The sequence below is a fragment of the Thermobia domestica genome, chromosome 18 (assembly GCF_964235325.1).
Source record: "Thermobia domestica chromosome 18, izTheDome1.hap1.1, whole genome shotgun sequence".
In the NCBI taxonomy this organism is placed as follows: Eukaryota; Metazoa; Arthropoda; class Insecta; order Zygentoma; family Lepismatidae; genus Thermobia; species Thermobia domestica.
In genome coordinates, this window is record NC_137471.1 from 17,634,323 (window position 1) to 17,656,768 (window position 22,446).

Consider the following 22,446-nt stretch of genomic DNA (forward strand, 5'->3'; position numbering starts at 1 on the left):
TTTTGGGATTTAATCAATATTTTCGATACAAATTGACGTAGAAACATGGTGTTAACTTCAATCGTTAGTCCACTTAAACGCACTAAGCACTAACGTTAGTGTTACATTCTGGGATTTATTCAAGATTTTTGGTGGGGGGAAACTTCAGAAATATCAAATTCCATGAAAACTATTAGTGTTTTCTAGAAGCACTAACGATGCACCAACGAATGGCACTATTTTTTCGTTAATGTTTGAAGTGGGGGCGCCAACTTCACCCTGACCCCTAAAGGTTTTTTTAATTGCTGCACCTATACAAATGAGCCACTAGCGTTAGGTGTTGGTGCACAAAGAAGCACTAACGATGCACTGACGATTGCACTAGAAGATATCATTAGTGCTTTTGAATTTGCCGGAAATTTGATGCAATAAAAAATTCCCCATAAATTTCTTGTGTGAGTTTCGTGATATATAATTGACCATAACTACACTAATAGTGAAGCACTAACGTGACAGTTAAGAGATTTCTAGGAGCACTAACGATGCACTAACGAATGGCACTGATTTTTCGTTAGTGCTTGAAGGAGGGGCGCGAAGTTCACGCTGGCACACAAAGTTTTTTTTTTACTTGTAGCACCTACATTAATGAAGCATTAAAGTTAGGTGTTGGTGCACTAAGAAGCACTAACGGTGAGTTAATGATAGCACTAGAAGAGATCATTAGTGCTTTTGATTTTTTCGGAAATTTCATGCAATGAAAAATTCCCCATGTATTTTTAATGGGAGTTTCGTGATATGTAATTGGCCATATCTACCTTAATAGTGAAGCATTAACGAAATTATGTGTTTTCTAGAAGCACTAACGATGTACTAACGAATGGCACTTATTTTTTCGTTAGTGCTTAATGTGGGAGCCAAGTTCACGCTGCCCTCCAAAGGTTTCTTACTTGTAGCACCTACATTAATGAAGCACTAACGTTGTGTCAATGCAATAAGAAGCACTAATGATGCACTATTGAATGGCACGAATTTGTTTCATTAGTGCTTGAAGTGGCTAGGACAGTGTGAACTTGTCCCCGTAAAAGGTTTTTACTTGTAGCACCTACACTAATGAAGCACTAACGACGTCCGTGAACTTGGTTCCCACATGAGGCACTAACGATAAATTTTGTGTCAATCGTTAGTTCATCGTTAGTGTTTCTTATTGCATCAACTTATTGCATCATCTTCATTAATGTGTAGGTGCTACAAATTTGGGGCCCAAGTTCACGCTGCCCGAGCCACTTCAAGCACTAACGAAAGAATTAGTGTCATTCGTTAGTGCTTCTAGGAAACACTAATAGTTTGTATGGACTTTGATATTTCTGAAGTTGTCCCCCACCAACAAAAATCTTGAATAAATCCCAAAATATCGTAACACTAACGTTAGTGCTTAGTGCGTTTAAGTTCATTAACAATACAGTAACGATTGCCGTTAACCCCATGTTTCTACGTCAATTTGTATACCTGTAGAATTTGATATTTCTGAAGTTGCATCCCACAAAAAATCTTAAATAAATTCCAAAATATGGTAGCACTAACGTTAGTGCTTAGTGCGTTTAAGTACACTAACAATGCAGTAACGATTGCCGTTAACCCCATGATTCTACGTCAATTTGTATAGAATTTGATATTTCTGAAGTTGCCCCCACCAAAAATCTTGAATAAATCCCAAAATGTCGTAACACTAACGTTAGTGCTTAGTACGTTTAAGTGGACTAACGATGCACTAACGACTGAAGTTAACCCCGTGTTTCTACGTCAATTTGTAAAGAATTTGACATTTCTGAAGTTGGCTCCCCACCAAAAAATCTTGAATAAGTTCCGAAATATGCTAACACTAGTGTTAGTTCTTAGTGTACTAACGTGCACTAATGAAGTAATTTGAGAGAGTTGGGGGGACCAACTTCAGGCACTTTCTATTTTATCATTATTTGTTCTGCTACTACTACTAATAATATAATTATTTGCTCTATAATAATAATAATGTGATGGTGACAGGACACTCATATGACGAGTCCATGTCGGTTCAGTCAATTAACAGAAATATGCAATCATATGGTCGAATGAGGGTTTCTATATTGAAAAAATAACAGAGGGAATTATTCTAACAATGTGGATAGTGTACGGACATTAATCAATTGAATGTAACTGATAGCATTCCACGTGAAAGGAGCCCACATGATGTAGGGAGAGAAAGCGATAGGAGCTGGTAACATTGGCAATGGGAAAGCAGATCAATCAAATGGACGAGGCCTTCCCATTGCATTCGTTTGGGTTGAATTCTAAAAATACCATCGTCCGCTGCTGCTATGCAACTAGAAATTAATGAAGCCTTTGACAGGAGACTGAATTCCAAACAATAGGTCAGAGCATAGCATAGGGACGTTTGTCTTGTCAACCCACCGAATGCTCATCAATTATTTGGAGCTATTGTTGGAGAACAAACAGCACGGGAATTAACGTAATTCTTTATTATTACATTAGCTCTCATGAAGAAATAATGGTGATAACGAAACGCTTCTAGACCTTTGTTGAAAGATCAATTTAGTTATTAAGCTGGTGACACAGAGGGAAATATGCACTCTTAAATATTAGTGGATAGTGACGTCAAATTGGAAAGGAAAATGTACCCAATATCTTAACTAATATACCCAAAATTTAGTGCCAGATTAAGAGGAGGACTTTGGTGGGGTGGACAGGGGCCTCCACTCTGATCAAAATTTGGGGCCGCGGTGGCTCAGTGGTAGAGCGTTCACCTCTGGTGCTTGGGATCCCAGATTCGATCCCAGCCCCCACCAAGTGAACTTTGTGGTGGACAAACACCGTGTGCGTGGTTATCCTCGGGGCCCTCTCGTTTCTTCCCACTTTCTTAATTCCGTCATTTCATTCATTACTCATCATCACCATCTCCTTTAGCCTAATCGGCATAAGCGTGGGACGTAAAACTCAAAAAGCCTTATGCAGAGTCATTCTCACGGGTGATTAGTGCCATACTAAAAGGCTCGACTAACATATGTTTTCTGCAGTAGTCAGGCTTTTAGTATGACACTAATCATACGTCAAAACGACTCTGCATAAGGCCCAAAGATTTCATTTCTGATCAAAATTTCGACTGGTTATCTAAACAGAATCATGAAAATACAATCGTCTCATAAAATAAAATAAAGTTATGACCAAAAGTATGAAACATATTGCCTTAACTTCCCTACTGTGCTTTCACAGAAACGTATTAGGTGAAGTCAGCAGGGGCCACATATTTTTTCTAACTCCGGACCTCCAGATGGGCTAATCCAGCTCTGCCCAAATTCCTTACCCGTAAGTACTCGCGCCCCTTTTGTGACAATAGTACTCGCGCGGGGGTCCAGTAGACCCCCAAATTAATATATTTTTTTATAATAAAATATTTAAAAAAAATAATCAAGACAATGTAGCATAACTCTAAGACATGTTTTTAAAAGTATTTGCTGTAATTAGATTTTTTTGGTACTCGTTTCGAGACATTTTATTATATTTTCTCATTAGAACTTCTGGCTAGCAACACAACATTTACCTGTTTGGGGGTCTGTGTACACCCCACGCGAATACTTAAGGGTTTTAAAAACCCTCCAAGTTTTAAAATGATATTACAGGGCTTAATCTTCTTTTAGAAACTACGGTATGGAGTCAATTAAGTACTGTTTAAAATTGTTTAAAAGTCTTTATCAGTTTTAATGATGCAAAAAGCGTTTTTTTCTTACAATGATAGAACTTAATGTGTTCCTAAAATTCCGTACATGCACCATCCTACAGACCTGCACGGGCCGGGCTTGAGCGGGTCGACTCTGTTATTTCTTTGGACGGGACGGGCTTGGGTGAAAAAAAATGAAATGAAATCTTTAAGTTTAACGTCCCATGGTTATGCCGGTTAGGCTAAAGGAGACGGTGATAATGAGAGATGAGTGAAATGGTGGAATGAAGAAAGTGGGAGGAAACGGGAGAACCCCGAGAAAACCCACGAGCACGGTGTTTGTCCACCACAAAGTCCATACGGCGCGAGCTGGGATCTAACCAGGGACCCCAAGCACCGGAGGTGAACGCTCTACCACTGAGCCACCGCGCCCCACGGGCTTGGGTGGGCCGACACTGATTTCTCTTCAGGTCGGCCGGGCTGGGGACGATTAATTGCAATTCTTTAATAATTGACTTTCGTTAAACGTTGAAGAAGTGTGCCCGTGAAAAATGTTACAAAGAATGCAATAGGTATTTACAGTTTGTGTTGCTTAGCGGCTCCACTTTCACTATAGAGGATTGCAGGCATTGCGCGGTAAATTGAGCTCTGGCCTTGACCTTCACTGAACCCAAAATATGACAAGAAGGGGTGGGAAAGTTTTGCCTGTCGCTAAACAATATTGCCATATTCACTTTAAGCTAAAAATCAATTAAGTTAGATTTTTGTTACAGGAAATGGAGTTTTTGTTCTCTCAATGACAGGCTAAGTTCTAGAAGGCAATGGTTGTGAACCAGAGTTTAGAAAATGTTTCTAAGGGTTAGGTCAAGTTTAATACTAAATTTTGAGAAAGATTGGGGCTCGAGCAAATTTTTGAAAAATTTATCGGGCCAAAAACTTTTAAAATTTATAGGGCCCGGCCCGGGCTTGGGCCAAGAATTAAAAAAAACTTATCGGGTCGGGCCGGGCTCGGGCCGAAAATCTACCAAACTTTTCGGGCCCGGGCTGGGCCGGGCCTAGGTACATTCGGGTTGGATTGGGCTCGGGCTGAAAAATTCGGCCCGTGCAGGTCTCTACACCACCCTTATTCACCAGTTCCATAAACAGTTGACGATTGCTGCACAGCGACACAACTAGGCTAGCTGTCACCCGGAGCAAGAACTCGCCTTAGCACCCTTCCCTCGTGACCAACCACATCAAAACGTTCCCCAACTACACCTGATATTGGCATCGCACACTAATTTTCTTATTCCGTTTTATCTTCAAGTGGTCAAGCTGGATTTCAAAATTGCAATACATAATTTAAGATAAACCACCAAACTAATTAGTATTTGATTGCCAAATCATCTGAGAGTAGCATGTTTGACATATTGTTATAGGCTTATCATAATAACTGCAAATCATAATGTTTTTGGAATTATAATGATATGTGCATATGTGTAGAATTAACCAACAGTCTGTTTCTTTAGAATAGAATATTTAATTATGACAAACGGTCAAGCTGTTGTCTCGAGTATTATACTCGGACATTATGCAAATCTCTTAAATCAATGTAAGTTAAATGAAAACACGAAAAGCTGGAACTAAAATTTAACTTTGCGGGCTCTTTTCGCTGTAATTTTTTTTTATAATATCCTCGAAAGAAAACTTTGAAGCTAACTTATGATCTATGGATATGATCGTAAGGTTGATGAATCATTGTCCTGTTAAGTTTCTGAGGTAATTATTTATGATCTTTACTCTGCTAAAACTCCTTTCCTTGCCTTCTTTTGCGTATTCCCAATCCGGTGCCCGAGGCAGAAACCCCGTTTGCCTCCCCCTTAGTTACGTCACTGTTGCTGCAACAGCCTTCTTCAGATTATCCAGAGGTGCGTTCGCAAGAATTTGACTAATTTGCTCCTCCATTTCATCGATAGTTTTTTTTGGTTTTGTGCCATTAAGAAATGCCTCAACAGGCTTTATTTGTCCATAGGATGCTGTAGAAAAGAATCGAACCAATCTTCGTACCGGTACCAAGCATCATCTTCCCATCAGGTCCGTAGCCAGTCCAAACATGTAGGCCATATTATATTGTAAACACCGGCTCGGGAGGGAGAGGTACATTTGGCAGACGTTCCATGAAACAATGACTCTTTGTGGAGCTTTCAAAAACACCTTTTGTCCACTGGAAGTAAGTTTATTCGCGTCAGGGTAGTTGCTTCTTACTTCTTCTGCGACACGTTGAAGTGCAGCACAAGTGAAGTGAACTATAGTCCAGAAGGTATAACGTCGTTGGCTTCCCGCGCTTGGACCTGCTCGTCACTGGGAATGTGGTAAGAGGGTAGCCAATCACCACCAACCGTCTACTGTGCTCAGCGAACCACGAGTAACCAAGCTGGCTACTCCCTATAAACGTCACTACAACTTTTCGCGGGAATCCAACGACGTTATACCTTCCGTACTATAAATTGAGGTAGAAAACTTGGAATGCGTTACCTGCCTTTAACATGCACGCTGCAGAATCGGTATAGAAAACAAGAACTTTCTCCTCTTCAACACTACGAGGCCACAACACTTTCAGGCCATCATTTACGAACTTTTCCGCGGAAGAATGATTGACACATTCAAGTTCCTTGCAATATACCAAATAGGATTTGGAGGGTGAGTTGGGATAGAGCTTGCCAACTATTAAATTCGCTACAAAGCGTCCCAAATAGCCGGTTCTTTCGTCCGCAGCTACCCATATACAGGAATCAGCGATCTGAGAACCAACTGCTTTGACACTTTTGTTGTAGCAAGCATCGACATAGTTTTTCCGCAGTGTAGATTCGTCCAGGGTATTTCGCTTGCAATACTTCTTTAAGAAATCCTGGTATTCTGGCACTTGAAGCTTGTCCCAAGGAATGTTTGCAGCTACTATTGCAACACATATGTTCACGAAAAACTCATTCTCCGATGAAGACGATCCCTGTCGCATCTGCGTTAAAAAAAACTTGTTTGTGAGAAGATGATTCCCGTTTCTTTTTCGTGTGAAGCGTGGTTCGTATATGTTGTTACAATTGCGATTTCATAGAACAACTTATCGTTTTGACACACACTGTACGAATCACCACCGTACCATTGGTTGTGAAAGCATCATCTACAGTAACCCACGATTTTTAACTTAGATGCTAGCGATGATGCAACCGATGACATGACGAAATATCAATATACAAAACCTCAATCAGCGATGAACACGTAGACAAGACAACGTCTGTTTGTATGAAGAAATTTTCCACAGTACGTCTGCTTTTGTGTAAGACAGCATGGAGGGATGAAACTGGCAGAGTGACTTTCCTTGAAAGAGTGACGGAATGAACTGCCTCAAGCAGTGAAATCTTCAATGCCAGATATCTAAAATTAGGTTTAACCATCTGCTTCTCCCCCCTCCTAAAACTTGGAATGCAATGCAGGACATGGCAAATTTCTCTGAAATTCCAGTAACATTTTTGCAAGTTGTTTTGTATTCCTTATAACATCCACAAGTAGAAAATGGTCAGGGATTACAATAAACTGTTAAAATATTTGATTTCATGTAAAACTGCCTGAAAATATGTAATATTGAGTAAAATATGTAAAATAAAATTTAGGTATAATGATCTTATTCACGTGATTCGTGAAGATTTGAACTTTTTTCGGAACTACGTGCAAGGGGAAGAAATATGTAATTACATATAGTCCGGGCTCTAGTTATAACACTTGAGCAAGACGAGGTTGGAACATGCAATATGGACCGCTGATGACTGGAAATGTGTGGTATCATCAAATGATTCAGTCTTCTTCTTATTTCAGAGATGACGAAGAGAAAGAAGTGTATGACCCGATGTGTCTCCACCCAACCGTAAAACATACCGGAAGTTGTGTGTCAATTGTTGTTTGTCTACAGTGTCACACATCGTCTGAACAATGACGGTCGTACTACATGTAATATGAAGTCATAAAATCCCAGAATATTCAACATATTTACCAAAAATGTCAACACACTTGACACAGTGTTTCCGAACTTGCTTCAACCCATCTCATCATTTAAAGACTGCTCTTCTGCTGTCACTTGAAACTACTTTCCCTTTGAATTCCCTTTTTTAATTTGAGGAAGGTAAAAGTCCATATGAGGAAGATCTGGTCAATACAAAAGATTGTTTATCCATTTAAAGTCTATTATTTTAAATTGCCATCTTATTCACAGGTTCACTGCCCTACGAAAACCCTTCCAGAGCTTTCATTTACCGCTTCCTTTAGTTTAAACAGCAAGTCGTAATAGTAATCCATGTTCCTTCCTTGGGAGATCATGTGTGAGCAAAATGCCGTCTGAATTCCAAAACATGGTTTTCTTCAAGATCTTGAGTGTTGGAGCTTTTTTTCAAGGAGGGCCTGGATGCCGCTACTCCTGTGCATGTTTGGGGATTGGAGATTATAGTAATCTTATTTCATCAACTGTGAGAAGTTTCACAAAACCATCCCAAAACCATCACCCGATCATACAAACTGATGCAAAATAATTTTGAAACCATCCAAGCATTGACGCTTTTCGCCGGTCTTAACCCGTAAGTACTACGCGAAGTCTGTCAAACTCCTCTGTCGCCGTCACTTTGAGTTCGACCGCCTCTCCCGATTGTTGCTTCCTCTACCTTCATGGTTACATTTAGTGTATATGCGAAAATTAACATTGTGGAGTTGGTTTTCCCGCAATCTATTGTTCGGAGTCTGACAGATTCCGCGTAGTACTAATGTGACAAAAACATGCGTAGTACTTAAGGGTTAAAACATTTAGGCAACTAATTTGGCGTCCGCTTCCCTACAACCAGTTCCTCATGAATTATACACGAGACACGTTCCCTTCACATCTTGCAGTATTTCAGTTCTTTACGATAGAGTATAAAGAATACTTACCATGTTATGTCTGTATCATACACTCATGGGTTTCTTTTTGGCGTCTTTTGCAACAACAGAAACTTCATGTTAATTCGGATCTGCGCTTTCGAAACTTCAAGTTCATGCAGACATGGCCTAATCCACTAGGATCTTGAAAAAAAAATCCATTAGAATTATAAGCTATTGTACACTGACCTATAAAAGAGTGTTCTATATAATAGCGTTTGTACCTGAAGTAGTTGGGTGAAGTTCCTAAATCAGTGGTTTCCAACCTTTTGGACTAATGACACATTTTACTGAACCCTCATAATATCTCGACACACCTGTTAGATTTATTATTAATAATAATAAAATTATAATAGTGTAAGGCTTTAAGGTTACTATAAAGCAGTGACTCTAAGGAATACGCTATAAGGAAAATCAAAGCAACCAGGGACTAGAGTTGAACGGTGTTCACCAGATAATGGTGTATGCTGATGATGTAAATTTAATAGGAGAGAACAGTAGAAAGAAATGCAGAGGTCTTATTAAATGCTTGCAGGGACATGGGGTTAGAAGTAAATGCAGAGAAAACTAAATACATTGAAGTGCGTCGAGACTGTAATACGGCAAATTATGGATGGCATTTAAATATTAAATAATATTTTTGGTAAAGTGGATAGTTTCAATATTAACAGACGAAAATCATATTCACTTAAATGTCGACTAAAAGCAGGGAATTCGTGTTATTATTCAGTTCAAAATCTCTTGTCGCGAATTCTGTCGAAGAATTTGAAGCTTAAAATATATAAAATAATAGCCATGCCTGTTGTTCTGTATGGTTGCGAAACATAGTCGCTTACTCTGAGGGAAGAACATAGACTAAAAGTATTTGAGAACAAGATCCTGAGACGAACATTCGGACTCAAGAGGAACGAAAAGGGGGAATGGCGGAAACTTCATAACGAGGAACTACATAATTTATACGGTTTACCAAACATTGTTAGGATCATCAAATCTAGGAGGCTTAGGTGGGCAAGTCTTGTAGCAAGGATGGAAGAAAGTAGAAACGCTTTCAAAGTCTTGACTGGAATACCAATCGGAAAACGACCATTAGGAAGACCGAGGCGCAGATGGGAGGACAATATTAAGATAGATCTCGCAGAAATAGGAATACGAAGTAGAAATTGGATCCAGTTGGCTAAGTATAGAAGTCAGTGGAGAGCTTTTGTGAACGCGGCATTGAACCTCCGGGTTCCATAGCCCATACAGTTAGTTAGTTAGTTAGTTATAAAGCAGTGACTCTAAGTAGTACCTAGTAGTAGTAGTGGTAGTAGTTTCTATTGGTGAAGACGTTAACTGCTGTAGTCTGTCTCAAAAGTGATTGTAACTAATTATTAAGTACTTCTTGACTTTTAAATTCTAAAATTTTGCAACACATCCCACGCAACTGCGTGACACACCAGTGTGTCGCGATACACCGGTCGGGAACCACTGCCCTAAACTAACAGAAAATGAATAGGAAAGTTTGTCTTTTTTGAGTGCCTTGTCTGAAGCATCCATGTGCAACAGCCGGTCCTCGGGCCGATCCCGGCCTACTGAATCCTTTGATGCGGCCCGTTGTTGAAGATATGTTTCTTACATTAATCTCTTAAACAATTGAAAATTTTTACTGGATAACTCATGTCCAAGCAACCTCGGCTTGAAACATCCAGTATACCATCAAACATTGAGAGCGTGCTTAGAACATGAAAGATCAAGTTTCTCACTGAAATAGTGTTCGTACTTTGGCTAGTGTTATAACAGTTTTTGTGCTCTTGTGATATTAGCCTAAAGATGAACAAGTTTCTCAATTGAATATGATGGTTCAATTCTTGTGAAAATGTTATACATTTTCTTGTACGGTCCTCGACGCCAGTAAGTTCCGTATGATTGGCCAACCTCCTGTTCCAATTTGCACAGCTGGTCTCAAGGCAGCTGTTGGGTTATTTGTAGGTGAGACTCCTAGAAGCCAATGGAACGGGGATAGGAGACCCCCTCTTGTTTGCTGTGGTTGTAAAAGGTGGATGGAAACTGAAAATTCAAGGAGCTGAGAGAAGTAATATAGACTGATTTAAATAAATTACTTAGTGACTACAACGTAGTGACTACAACGTACTAACTGTCCAGATGAACCGCCTACAGTAGACGAAAGTACTTCCAGGATATTAACTACGTATTACTTATTACTAGACAATCAAAACATCCATGACTAGGAAGTACGAAATTACTTAAAATGGTCAAAAGTTTACATTTATACAATTTCATTACTCTATTGTTTCAAACATCGGACATTTTGATTACTTTACTATTAGAATTGTCAACAACACAAAAGTTGGCGGTAACTCGTCTCGAAAAGATGCCATTTAAGCATGGGGGTCATTTAAAGGGGTAGGAGGGGGCAATTGCTCACCCCAAGAGTTTGAGGAATACATATACTTTAACCCTAGGACTTCCGGTGGGTTCCAATGGACCCCAAGACTATGTTTGACAGTTCGTCAGTATTATTTTCCGGGATTCTAATGGTTAATCGATTGTCTACTGATATACTAGTACAAAACGTGAAAGTCTTATGTCGGTCGTGCTCTTGTCCCTCCCCCCAAGCGAAGTCTGAAATAACGCTCTTGCATGTAAGTGATATGTCCTCTCGGAAAATATATCTGTTTCTGTTGTAAGACCTGTCTTGTGTCAACTCGTCTCATTGGTAACCTAATTTACCATATTTTGTGAAGTTTTTGCACATTTAAAATGTATCTGTTTATGGGAAACAGAAATATACAGCCTATGTACCGCACTTTATGACGTATTTGGACATGCTACTAATTATTTGTCTGTTCGTATTGTTTTTGTATTCAGCCATTCAGTACCAATCTTTGATAGTTTTATGATTTCTCATTTCCAGCCTGGGTCGCCGTCCAGCGTTCTTCATCTACTTATTAATCGAGTCCTTCTTCGGAATCGCCACTGCTTTTGCTCAGGACTTCGTAACGTGGACAATATTTCGTGTAGGAGTAGGATTCACAGTTCCTGCCATTTTGGGAACACCTTATGTGCTAGGTAAGTATATAATAATAATCTAATAAACGAAACCTTTTCAACTGATTTTTTAAAAATATAATTTACTATTCGGGAAACAACTTGGTCATTTTATAATAAACTGAACTTGTCATTCGTGGTTATTTTCTTCATAGTACGATGATAATATCCTGAGTATGTTTATGACTTTAGCTGTGCGTCACCTGGCAAGGAACAGTCTTACATTTTAAGATTTATTCTTACTTTTGCATTTGAATTTATTATGGAAGGCTATGAATACCCTGGGTATAAATCATTGAAACTTCTGCTATTAGAGAATAATTAGCTGTATATACAATAAATTTGGGTGATAAATCTTTCTAAACTAACAAGGTCCTACAATTCAGGTGTAAGATAAGGTGCAAGATGGATCTCGGAGAAAAAGGAATCCAAAGTAGAAACTGGATCCAGTTGGCTAAGGACAGAAGTTAATGGAGAGCTTTTGTGAGAGCGACATTGAACCACTGGGTTCCATACAGAGATTGACTGGATCAGTTGGTTGTGGATCAAGTGGGTTAAGATTTGTGAGTGGATCGTTGAGTCCTGGGTCAACAGGACGTGATCCACTCTGACCTACCAACACACTCTGCTTTTTGCATTGTAGACAGGATATTCTGAACACTGGTGAATTTGCCTACGTTTTACTTTCAAGGCTTACATTTTTCTTCCTTTTTCATTTGTTTTTATTTATTTACCTGAGATGAGTACGTAAGACGGGGTTACTTTGCACTTCGGATGTAACTTTGCATAAAATATGAAGAGTTGCACATGTAAAACTATGAACTGTAAAGAGAAAGTTTCAACTGACACCGTACGATAGAACATCTAACTGTATTTTGGCTATAATGTTGGGGTTAACATCAGTTCTAATTACCCGGAGGGTTTGTTGTTGTAGAGATATGGAAAGCAGTCACTGTAAAGGCTCACAAAACTTGAAAGATATCATCTACAAGAACTTCCATCAAAGTTAAGTCAGTCTCGTAGAATACTACTGTGTATAAGGAGACTTTGAAGCAATAGTTGATATTCAAGTGTGAAACGTTTTATAGCTATAAAAAATAAACCTGCGAGAAGGCGGTTTCAGTCTTCAATCGGAATTTCTTTATATGTGTCCAAATTAACCCCTTACATAGGAAGTTATTATTAGTGCTGGTATATCCTGCCCTCCCGCAATATCTCGACCTTGCCGCGGTGTGGAGGCTTGCGTGCTCTAATGATCCCAAGAGCTATTCCAGAGATAGCTTCGCTATTAGACACAGGTCTTTAGGGGTAGGAGCCAGACGAAGAGAGATATTATGGTAGTGGGCAGCAGCTCCACCATTACCACACTGAGGATGAAGATGATTGACATCGGCAAGGCTCAGATATGGACAAAAACGGTAGGGACACGATGCTCTGTACATCTGTTTCACTGCGAGGTGGAAGGATCTGGAATACCACCACATTAATCAGTCCCTAGAAAATAACATGGAAAGAGAAAAAAGAAAATGTAATATTAGGGAGTACGACACTACTGTTTCACAGAGGGTCATCCCCGGCAATGGAGGGAAACAAAGCGGGGCCTCCTCGGTTCTCATCAAACGAAACCCCTGCAGAATAGGAAACTGGAATGTGTGATCACTGTTACAGTGTGGAAAACTGGAAAACTTAAAAAAAAAGAAATGGAACATATGAAGATAGATATCCTGGGAATCAGCGAAGTTAGGTGGAGGAAGCATGTGGAACGGGGACTTCAGAATGATTTATTCAGGAGCTATAAACGGTACAGCAGGAGTTGGCTTTGTCTTGAATAAGAATATAGGACAGAAAGTTATAGGCAGCTGGAGATACAATGAAAGGATAGTAAAACAACCGAACCGATAAATATGACGATAATCCAAGTATATATGCCTACATCAAACTACACAGGTGAAGATATAGAAGAAAGCTATGAACAAATAGAAGAAGTATTGATGAATGTTCAAGACCAGGACAATTTAATCATCATCGGGCGACTGAAACGCAATAGTTAGCGAAGGCAAAGAAGAGAGTGTAACTGGAAATTTCGGCCTAGGAGAAAGGAATGCGAGAGGTGCACGACTAGTTGAGTTCTGCAAAAGCCATAATCTGACTGTAGCAAATACTCTCTTCGAACAACCATTAAAAAGAAGATACACATGGACAAGACCAGTAGACAAAGAAATATACCAAATAGACTAATACTGGTGCAACAAGCATTTAGAAATCAAGTGATGAACAGTAAGACTTACCCAGGTGCAGACATTGACTCAGACTATAATTTAGTTTTGATGAAGTGCGAACTCGGACTAAAGAGAAAAAGAGTGGCAGCACAGAACAAAAGATAGAACACAATCAAGCTAACAAGAGATGAAAACACTGAAAGGTAATTTGCAACTGCGACAGACAAAGAGACGTCTAAGGCAGCTTTAGCCTGTTATGACAATAACTCCAAATGGGAAGCCATGAAAGCAGGGATTACAAAACCTGCTGACGAGCACATAGGAAGAGAAGAGAGAACCCAATATAAACCCTAGATAACAGCAGAAATATTGGAAATGATGGACCAAAGAACAAAGTTCAAGATAACAAACAAAGAAGAGGAATACGGAAGATGCAGAAATCACATCAACAGAGAAGTAAAGGTCAGAGAAAACTGGATAAATAACTTGTGCAAAGAAGTTGAGGAAAATATAGTCAAATGCAATACAGAAACGGCATATAGAAACGTTAGAAAACAGTTCGGTGAGAAAAAGAAACGCACAGATATTATCATAGACAAGGACGGGACAACGCTAATAGAAGAGGAGCAGATAACAAGAAGGCAGAAGGAATACATTAAAGAACTCTACAAAGAAGGTAGAACGAAGAAGAGATAAAGAAAGAAGACATTGATGAAAATGAATTAGGACCATCAATTTTACAGTATGAGTTTGACAATGCTTTGGAGAAAATGCAACATGGTAAAGCTCCAGGAATAGACCACATACCAACGGAAGTGATTAAGAATCTCGGAATAGCAAGAATCTATTTAATCCTATTAATGAAATGTACATCTCGGGAAAAATACCAAGAGACTTCGAAAAAAGCATATTGGTCCCTATCCTGAAGAGAAAATGCGCACGGAGATACGAAGAACATAGAACGTTAAGTTAGCTTTACCATGCATCAAAAATACTGTGCAAAATTATCGCACAACAAATAGAAGGGAAAATCAAAGAACGGCAAACGAAGGGAAGCTTTTGACAACGTAGATTGGAATATCACGTTGAGAGCCTTGAAAAATCTGAAAGTATATTACAGAGACAGAAGAATAATATACCAACTTCAGAGGAACTAGACAGCTGTTATAGGAAGAGATCAGAAGAAAGCAAGAATAAATATAGGAGTAAGGCAAGGATGTTGACTTCCACCTTTCCTATTCAACGTTTATATAGAAGAGGCTATGAAAGAATTCTTGGATAAAAACGAGAAAGGCGTAAAAGTAAATGGTAAGGTTTTCAGCACAATAAGGTTTGCTGATGACATAGCACTGAAGATAAATGAAGATAAATAAGAAGAAATCCAAAATGATAAAGTGCACAAAAGCAGGACAGGAAGGGACAAACGTATGGCTAGACGGAGAGAAAATCGAAGCTGTTAAGACGTTCTTCTATTAAGGAAGTCTAATATCTTCAGACGAAAGAAGTGAAAAAGGCCTAAGTTCAGGATAGCGTAGACTAAACAAGCATTCAATAGAAAAATAAAACTGCTAACATAAAGAAATGTGTCGCTGGACGTTCGTAAACGATTTATTAAGACCGTAGTATAGAGCGTGGCGCTTTACGGATCAGAGACGTAGACATTGAGAAAAGCTGAAATATCCAAGCTGAAAGCATTTGAATAGTGCTGTTACCGAAGAATGCTGCGCATTTCATGGACCGAAAGGAAAAGGAATGAAGACGTACTAAAGAAAGCTAATGAAGGAGAACAGATCATAAAGATAATAGGAACAAGAAAAAAACAGCATGCTTGGCCATCTTATTCTGCACTCTCATTGGATCACCATGTTGATAGAGGGAAAGGCAGAAGGAAAACCAGGAAGAGGAAGACCAAGGATAGAATATCTAGATGCAGTTATCTTATTAAAGTATAGAACAGCTCTCCTAAGAGAAAAGTTTTATAATTTCCATGTTGCCCACCAACCTATGGTTGAGGTGAACAACAAGAAGAAGTATCTCCTGCCTTCTAATTTTAGGTAAATTTCCTAGATTTCTTGTTGAAAAATAAACTACGAACAGTGGCGGATCCAGAAAAATTGCTTAAGAGGTTCAGAAAGCTTAGAAAAGCTTAGTTAAAAAAAAAACAATAGACATTTGCGGACTTGAAGCTCATACGCATAGGAATGACTAACATTAGATATTTTTTAAAAATCATGCAATTTGGGTGGGCTTCAGCCTGAAAGCCCCAAATTCCGTAAATATTCCACTGATTACGTTTGGGATGATATTCTTGGACATAAAGAGCAACCAAAGCAAATCAGTTTACGGGGATTTGTTTCTGTTCTGAGTTGGTATTTTTGTGGGGCACATGCTAAACTGTCAGCATTTGGTCTCTGAGACGGTACCAGACAATACGTAATTTTCTTTACAAATGTACCATCATTCTAATATCAATATTTGTAGACTACATTCAGTTTTTTGTAGGAAGTGAAATGTATAAATACTCAAGGGAAAACATTGCACAGAAACACTATGTTCGTATGTTGAACATACTTTCTTGTATGTTGTGCAAAGTATCTCCACCTATGGAGTAACTTTGTACCAAAGTTTATATTTCAATAACTATGGTTCTACTGAATGTTTACTAATGCGCTTGCACGAATGTTTTTCTTATATATCTAGCTATTACATGTTTAAAATACAATGTTTTAAATCATTACGTTTGTTAGTTACATACGATTTTCTTTAGAATTTCTTAAAATCTGGTGCAAAGTAACCCCGTCTTACGGTATACCTAAGTTAAAAAAACTTCAGTCACTTTTGGATATTGAGATTTCTAATTTTAATAATAACAATAGGACTTATTATTTGCCTTTCGAGACACAGTCGATTTTTTTTTCTTTACGTTGGCCTACTTTAGCTTGTGAGACTTCCAAATTTCATTCTATTTTCCACTGAAAAATACCTGTAATACAAGAAGGAAATAATTATATATGATAATTAAATTGAAATTCATCGTAATATGACCCATGACAAACGCTTCACCATTTATATGTCGTAAAGGTGCAGACATCGGTATTATAACAGCGGTGTTTAAGCAACTCACCGTAGAAATTCAAATTTCAATTAGTGATATTTTTACAGTCTTGTTGAGTTGAATTGATTTTGAGTTTAACGTCCCTTTTAGCAGAGAGGCTATATGAGTCGAAACCTACTGATTAACGTAGTTTCCTAACCACATGAGCTTCTGCCGTGAATCGAACTCAAATCTACCACGCCAAAGTCGGGTAGGCCTATGCTAATCGCTTAACCACGAAGGAGCCCTTTCACAGCCTTGTTTTATTACAAGTGTAAATTCTTCAGTCAGTGGGAAGGAAGGCGTGGATCTTGGGTCAGAGTTGATAGCCATGCGTTCTAGAGGGTAGTGGGTCAGAGTGGGTCAAGGTGGGTCAAGGTGGGTGGGTCAATGGGTTATGGATCAAGTTTTCATTGACCCACGGCAGCTGTGGCTCTATAGGCTATATAGTTAATTAGTTAGAAGGGAACAATACAGAAATATCTATTTGTGTTCTTGAGAACATTTACCAATTTTTTTCCAGAATTTCCAAATGTAAATGGTGAGCCAATGTGGCCCTTCCGAAATTTAAAATAGGAGTATCAATGAACCCGCATTCCATGAAAAAGAATTAACCCCTACCCATCGTCGAGATAAAGGTTCCTCAAAGAAAATAAATTTGGACAACAGCCGTATGTGGTGAGCACTTGACAATGTGTATACTTTTGGGATTTTTACCATGGAAAGAGACAAACGGAACCAAGCACATTTACAGAAATATAAATTTGGGTTCTAGAGAATATTAACTAATTTTAATTTTTTGTACAGTTCCCAAATTTAGAGGTTGATCCTATGCATTGCTATCAAAATTTAAGATTAGAGCATTGACAAGTGTTAGGTGGCACAACAGTCTCCGGCTGCACCTCGCCCGCTGAAATAAAGAGCAATTAAATTCCATTCAATTCAATGTCCTATAAAAGGGAACGGATGCCTCACTTTAACTATATACAGTCGAAACCAGTTGTAACAACATCGTCATATTGGGTATAAAGGTGTATTTAAAAAATCGCTTAGTACGACATATCGTATGAAACGATTTATTTTTTTATCACATTATCGGCGAAATGTGTCGGCTATAACGTTCAATGATGATTTTTATTTGTTAGTGTTTGGAGATTGCTGATAAGGTTTATTTTCACACTCTTCTTGTGCTTCTACTATACAACACATACAGTAAGTTTAAAACATGATCAACATTTTATCTCATTCATTAACGAAGACCGTGTACGACATTATTGAACAATGTACACTGTTGTTACTTTTTCCTGACTTATTATAAATTTTCATATTTTATTGCAACACAGTATTACTCGTCTGATTTTTCTCTACATGCGGCGAAGTTGGGAACTAACTTCCTCGTTTACAAGTGGTAGGAGCAACATGGCAGGGTCGCCAGAGGTACTAGTTCCTTGGGATTTCTTTTATGGTCAGGGTTTTCGAGAAAATCAAAAGGATATGAACAGAATCAAATTTGAGTGAGAGTGTTACTACTCGGTTCAAAATCTCTTGTCGTCGCGAATTCTGTCGAGGAATTTGAAGCTTAAAATATATAAAACGATAATCATGCCTGTTGTTCTGTATGGTTGCGAAACATGGTCGCTTACTCTGAGGGAAGAACATAGACTGAAAGTATTTGAGAACAGGATCCTGAGAAGAATATTCGGACCCAAGAGGAACGAGAATGGGGAATGGCGGAAGCTTCATAACGAGGAACTACATAGTTTATACGGTTTACCCAACATTGTTAGGGTCGTCAAGTCTAGGAGGCTTAGGTGGGCAGGTCATGTAGCTAGAATGGAAGAAAGTAGAAACGCTTTCAAAGTCTTGACTGGTAGACCCATAGGAAAACGACCATTAGGAAGACCTAGGCTCAGATGGGAGGATAATATTAAGATGGATCTCGCAGAGATATGAATACAAAGTAAAAACTGGATGCAATTAGCTAGGGATAGAAGTCAGTGGAGAGCTTTTGTGAACGCGGCACTGAACCTCCGGGTTCCATAGGCCATAGAGTTAGTTAGTTAGTTAGTTAGTTAGTAGTGCGTACATATTTCAAGTCGTTTTGCGAGAAATATGTAAAACTATTTGATATGGAATCAAACATTACAATATCGAGTTGCCTGCCTGACCTACAGACGTCCTGGCAACCCTGTAAAGGAATACAGAAAACTATTCCTGCCTCCCCCCCTTCGCACAGTGCCAAAACATAAACACAACAGCAGCGCCAGTACAAAAGAAATGCACAGACTCGTGCGACGGGTAATATTATTGTTGTACGTGGTGTACAAATATCAGAAGAAAAAATCCTCTTCAGTCCCACTTCACAAATATTGTATTGTATGTACTGTATTTCCGTTACTTTTTTTTTAAGTTTTGGCTTTATTCTGTTCATTAACGATGTAAGTGTACAAGATAAAACTTAGATAGAAAATTTGAGCAAGAAAAGGAAAACCCGGTTTTTGCGACTATCGGCCATAACAACCTTAAATTTTCAGACCCATCCGAATCGTTATAACCGGTTTCGACTGTAATTATATAAGGTAACAATGTCACATCAAATAGGACAAAATCGGTCAAAAACCTTCAAAATTTGAATTTTGGCAAATTTTTACCCTTAAAAATTAGTAAGATGAAGCATTCAAACGTTCAGATGTATATTCGTGTCCTAAATGATTGTTGCATATCTATAACTGTATTCTTGTAAGAATACAATTTGATAATAATTTTGCAGGGTACTTTTAATACTGATACTGTGTGTATAATCGGGAAATGTATATTTGTGGTAAATTTGATAGGAAAAGAATTATATATACAAAAATTAGAATGAGTAAAACAAAATGGTGCTAAATGGACAAAAAAATTTTATTTTCGTTTAATTGTTCTTATTTACTGCTCTTCTCACATGAAATTTGCCACATACATGTCTTTGCCGATTATACACGTACATTATAAGAAATACCGGGCAAATTCGTTACCAAATTATATTCCTACAACAACATATTTATAGACATGCGACAATCATTTTGGACACGAGTGTACATACCATGGTCCTATACTACCATAACAAAGTTTATATTTGGAAATCTTCCTATTTTGAGGGGGTGGTTCTGTTTAGCCTTTCGAAAATTTTGGGAGTAGTCTAAGGTGCCCATGCCAAAATCAAGAGGTGATTGACATCCAAGACGTCATAATATGTGATGAAGTCACGTGACGTCTCTCAGCCAATCAGCAACAAGTGGGTCATAAACCACCCCATATTACTCTGAATCAATACCAGAGGTGACGTAAAGTCATACCTGATGGTTTCCACACATCACAACGCCAGTAGTTACAGCGATGTGTGTCTCGAAAACATTGTCAGAATGTCCTGTTCCCTCGGCGCCAACATACTCCCAGACCATGGTCATCGGAGGTGGTACAAAGTTGAGATTTATCGCTGAAAATGAAGCGACCCATTGCTCAGCAACCCATGTTTTCTGACTGGAGCATTCATAGTCCACCTGCTGCTCGTCTGTGATCAATGGTGCAGGAGGACACGAGATGTTGTAGTGAATCCATTAGTTTTTGACAAGATTCGATTGAAAGGAGTTACGATGTGCTTGAGGCACAATTCGCCGTCCTCTTTTTGTGTTATCAGACTTGGTCGACTGAAAACTTTACGACCAGTGTGATTTCCCCCACCCCACCATTTATTTGAACATGGGACCATGTCACACTAAAATGCTCCACATGCCTGGATATTACACGATTTGGCCAGCCTACTACATGTTGACTCTCAATGAGGCCCCTTTCAAAAGCATTCATTTATTGGTAACGTTGCGCATGCTCCTAACATGCTTTATGGCAGCATTTGTTTCCGGTGTGTTCCAAAGCCATGAGCTACAGATGGAACTTACAAAGGTTATGTTTTGTGTTATTCGATTAATATTAAAATGAAAGAGACAATTGTACTCTTTGTTTAATTTAGATTTCAGAAAGAAGGTGATTTACGCACCAAATGGATCAAGGATAAGGAAGGTGTAGAAAAATGTCTACAAGGAAATAAATTGAAACAAACTGTAGCCTGTTTTGCTTACCAAGCGGAAGTTTGGTTTTGAATCGCGTATTTGTCTCTTGAGATCTTACACTACGGTTCACGACGTGACGCGTATTTCAGACTCCTGAGGTGCTTCTACAACTTTCATGGAAGGAGTTTGGCTACAGGCATATAATTTGAGGTACTCTCCAATTACCTTCAAAAAAATTGTTGCGGAAGTACCGCAGGATTGTGAAACTTCAATATTTGGATAGAGCGCAAACTAGTTCCCAAATCAAGTCTTGACTCGACTGTGGTAGGTCCCATAGTTTTGGAGCTATGGACCTTTAAAATTAATATTTAATGTTTTCTGCAGCCTATAACTTCAAAATGAAGCATTTGTGCCCCCAGGTTGGTTTATACTTTTTGTCTTATCTTGGTGCCAGGAATCATCTCCGAAACGGTGTTGTTTTGAAACACCCGATATATAAGGTAAGTGCACCAATAGCTGACACTTTAAGGATGCATTTCTAAATCTAATGCTTTGGTTTGTAAATAAAACAACGTAGAAAGATTATGGCTTTAGTAACTGAAAGGTTTAAGTTTAAGGAAAGGTTTTCAATTGATATAAGACCTTGAGATAAACATATATGAGTTACCGAAATTTATATGGAACATAACCCACTTGTACCAGTTGCTGACACACAGAAAATACCAATGATCCAATGCCTGACATAGTAATGTGCCAAAAGCTGACAGTTTTACTTTAAAGAATGTATATATAATAAAATCATTTGTTAGTAAGAATAACATCACGTATTCTTTTAAAATATAGGTTAAACAGAAGTAACAGATTTATAATAGGTAGAATCTGCTCTTTGTTTAGTACTTATTCAAATATATCCATTTAAAATTTCAAGACATTTCTTACTTTTTGTTAACGCGATAATTCTCAATTTCTTCTATCAGATATGCTCCCACCTTGGAATCAAATCATATTTAGGTGAATTGATTTTTTTTTAATATGTCTTCATATGCATACAATGGCTTGTCTTCAACTTTCGGCCAACACCAGCCATGTCTAGTCTTTAGCGTAACTTTGACGAAAGCTTCGTTTTTCTTAGTCTTCAAAATCCTTCCTGGAAAATATTCACTTTTATATTATATTATATTTCTTCCACTCTGCCGATGTTGCGACTGAAGCTATTTTCTCTCTCCTACTCTTTAAGGTAGGTGTGATTGTTTGGTGCGGCCAAAATAAAGTTCTTTTAAATGGTGAGGGGAATAAATAGTATCAGTACTTTTCTTTGCTCTCTGTTCATGGTTAGAAACGTCAGTTTCTGTAGTTTTCGAAGTCCTTGGAATTGAAAACATAGTTTCACTTCTATTTTGATGAGTAGAAATTTTA

At 38.4% G+C, this 22,446-nt stretch overlaps 1 protein-coding gene across 1 annotated transcript in view; it reads left to right on the top strand.

Annotated features, from left to right (window-relative positions):
* The window catches only part of LOC145675955 (beta-alanine transporter-like), a 385,199-nt gene that overhangs the window by 220,797 nt on the left and 141,956 nt on the right, over positions 1 to 22,446 (top strand). Inside the window, exon 4 of the mRNA XM_081746772.1 lies at positions 11,538 to 11,692. Coding sequence (XP_081602898.1) covers positions 11,538 to 11,692 — 155 coding nt within the window. The remainder of the gene's footprint in view (positions 1 to 11,537; positions 11,693 to 22,446) is intronic.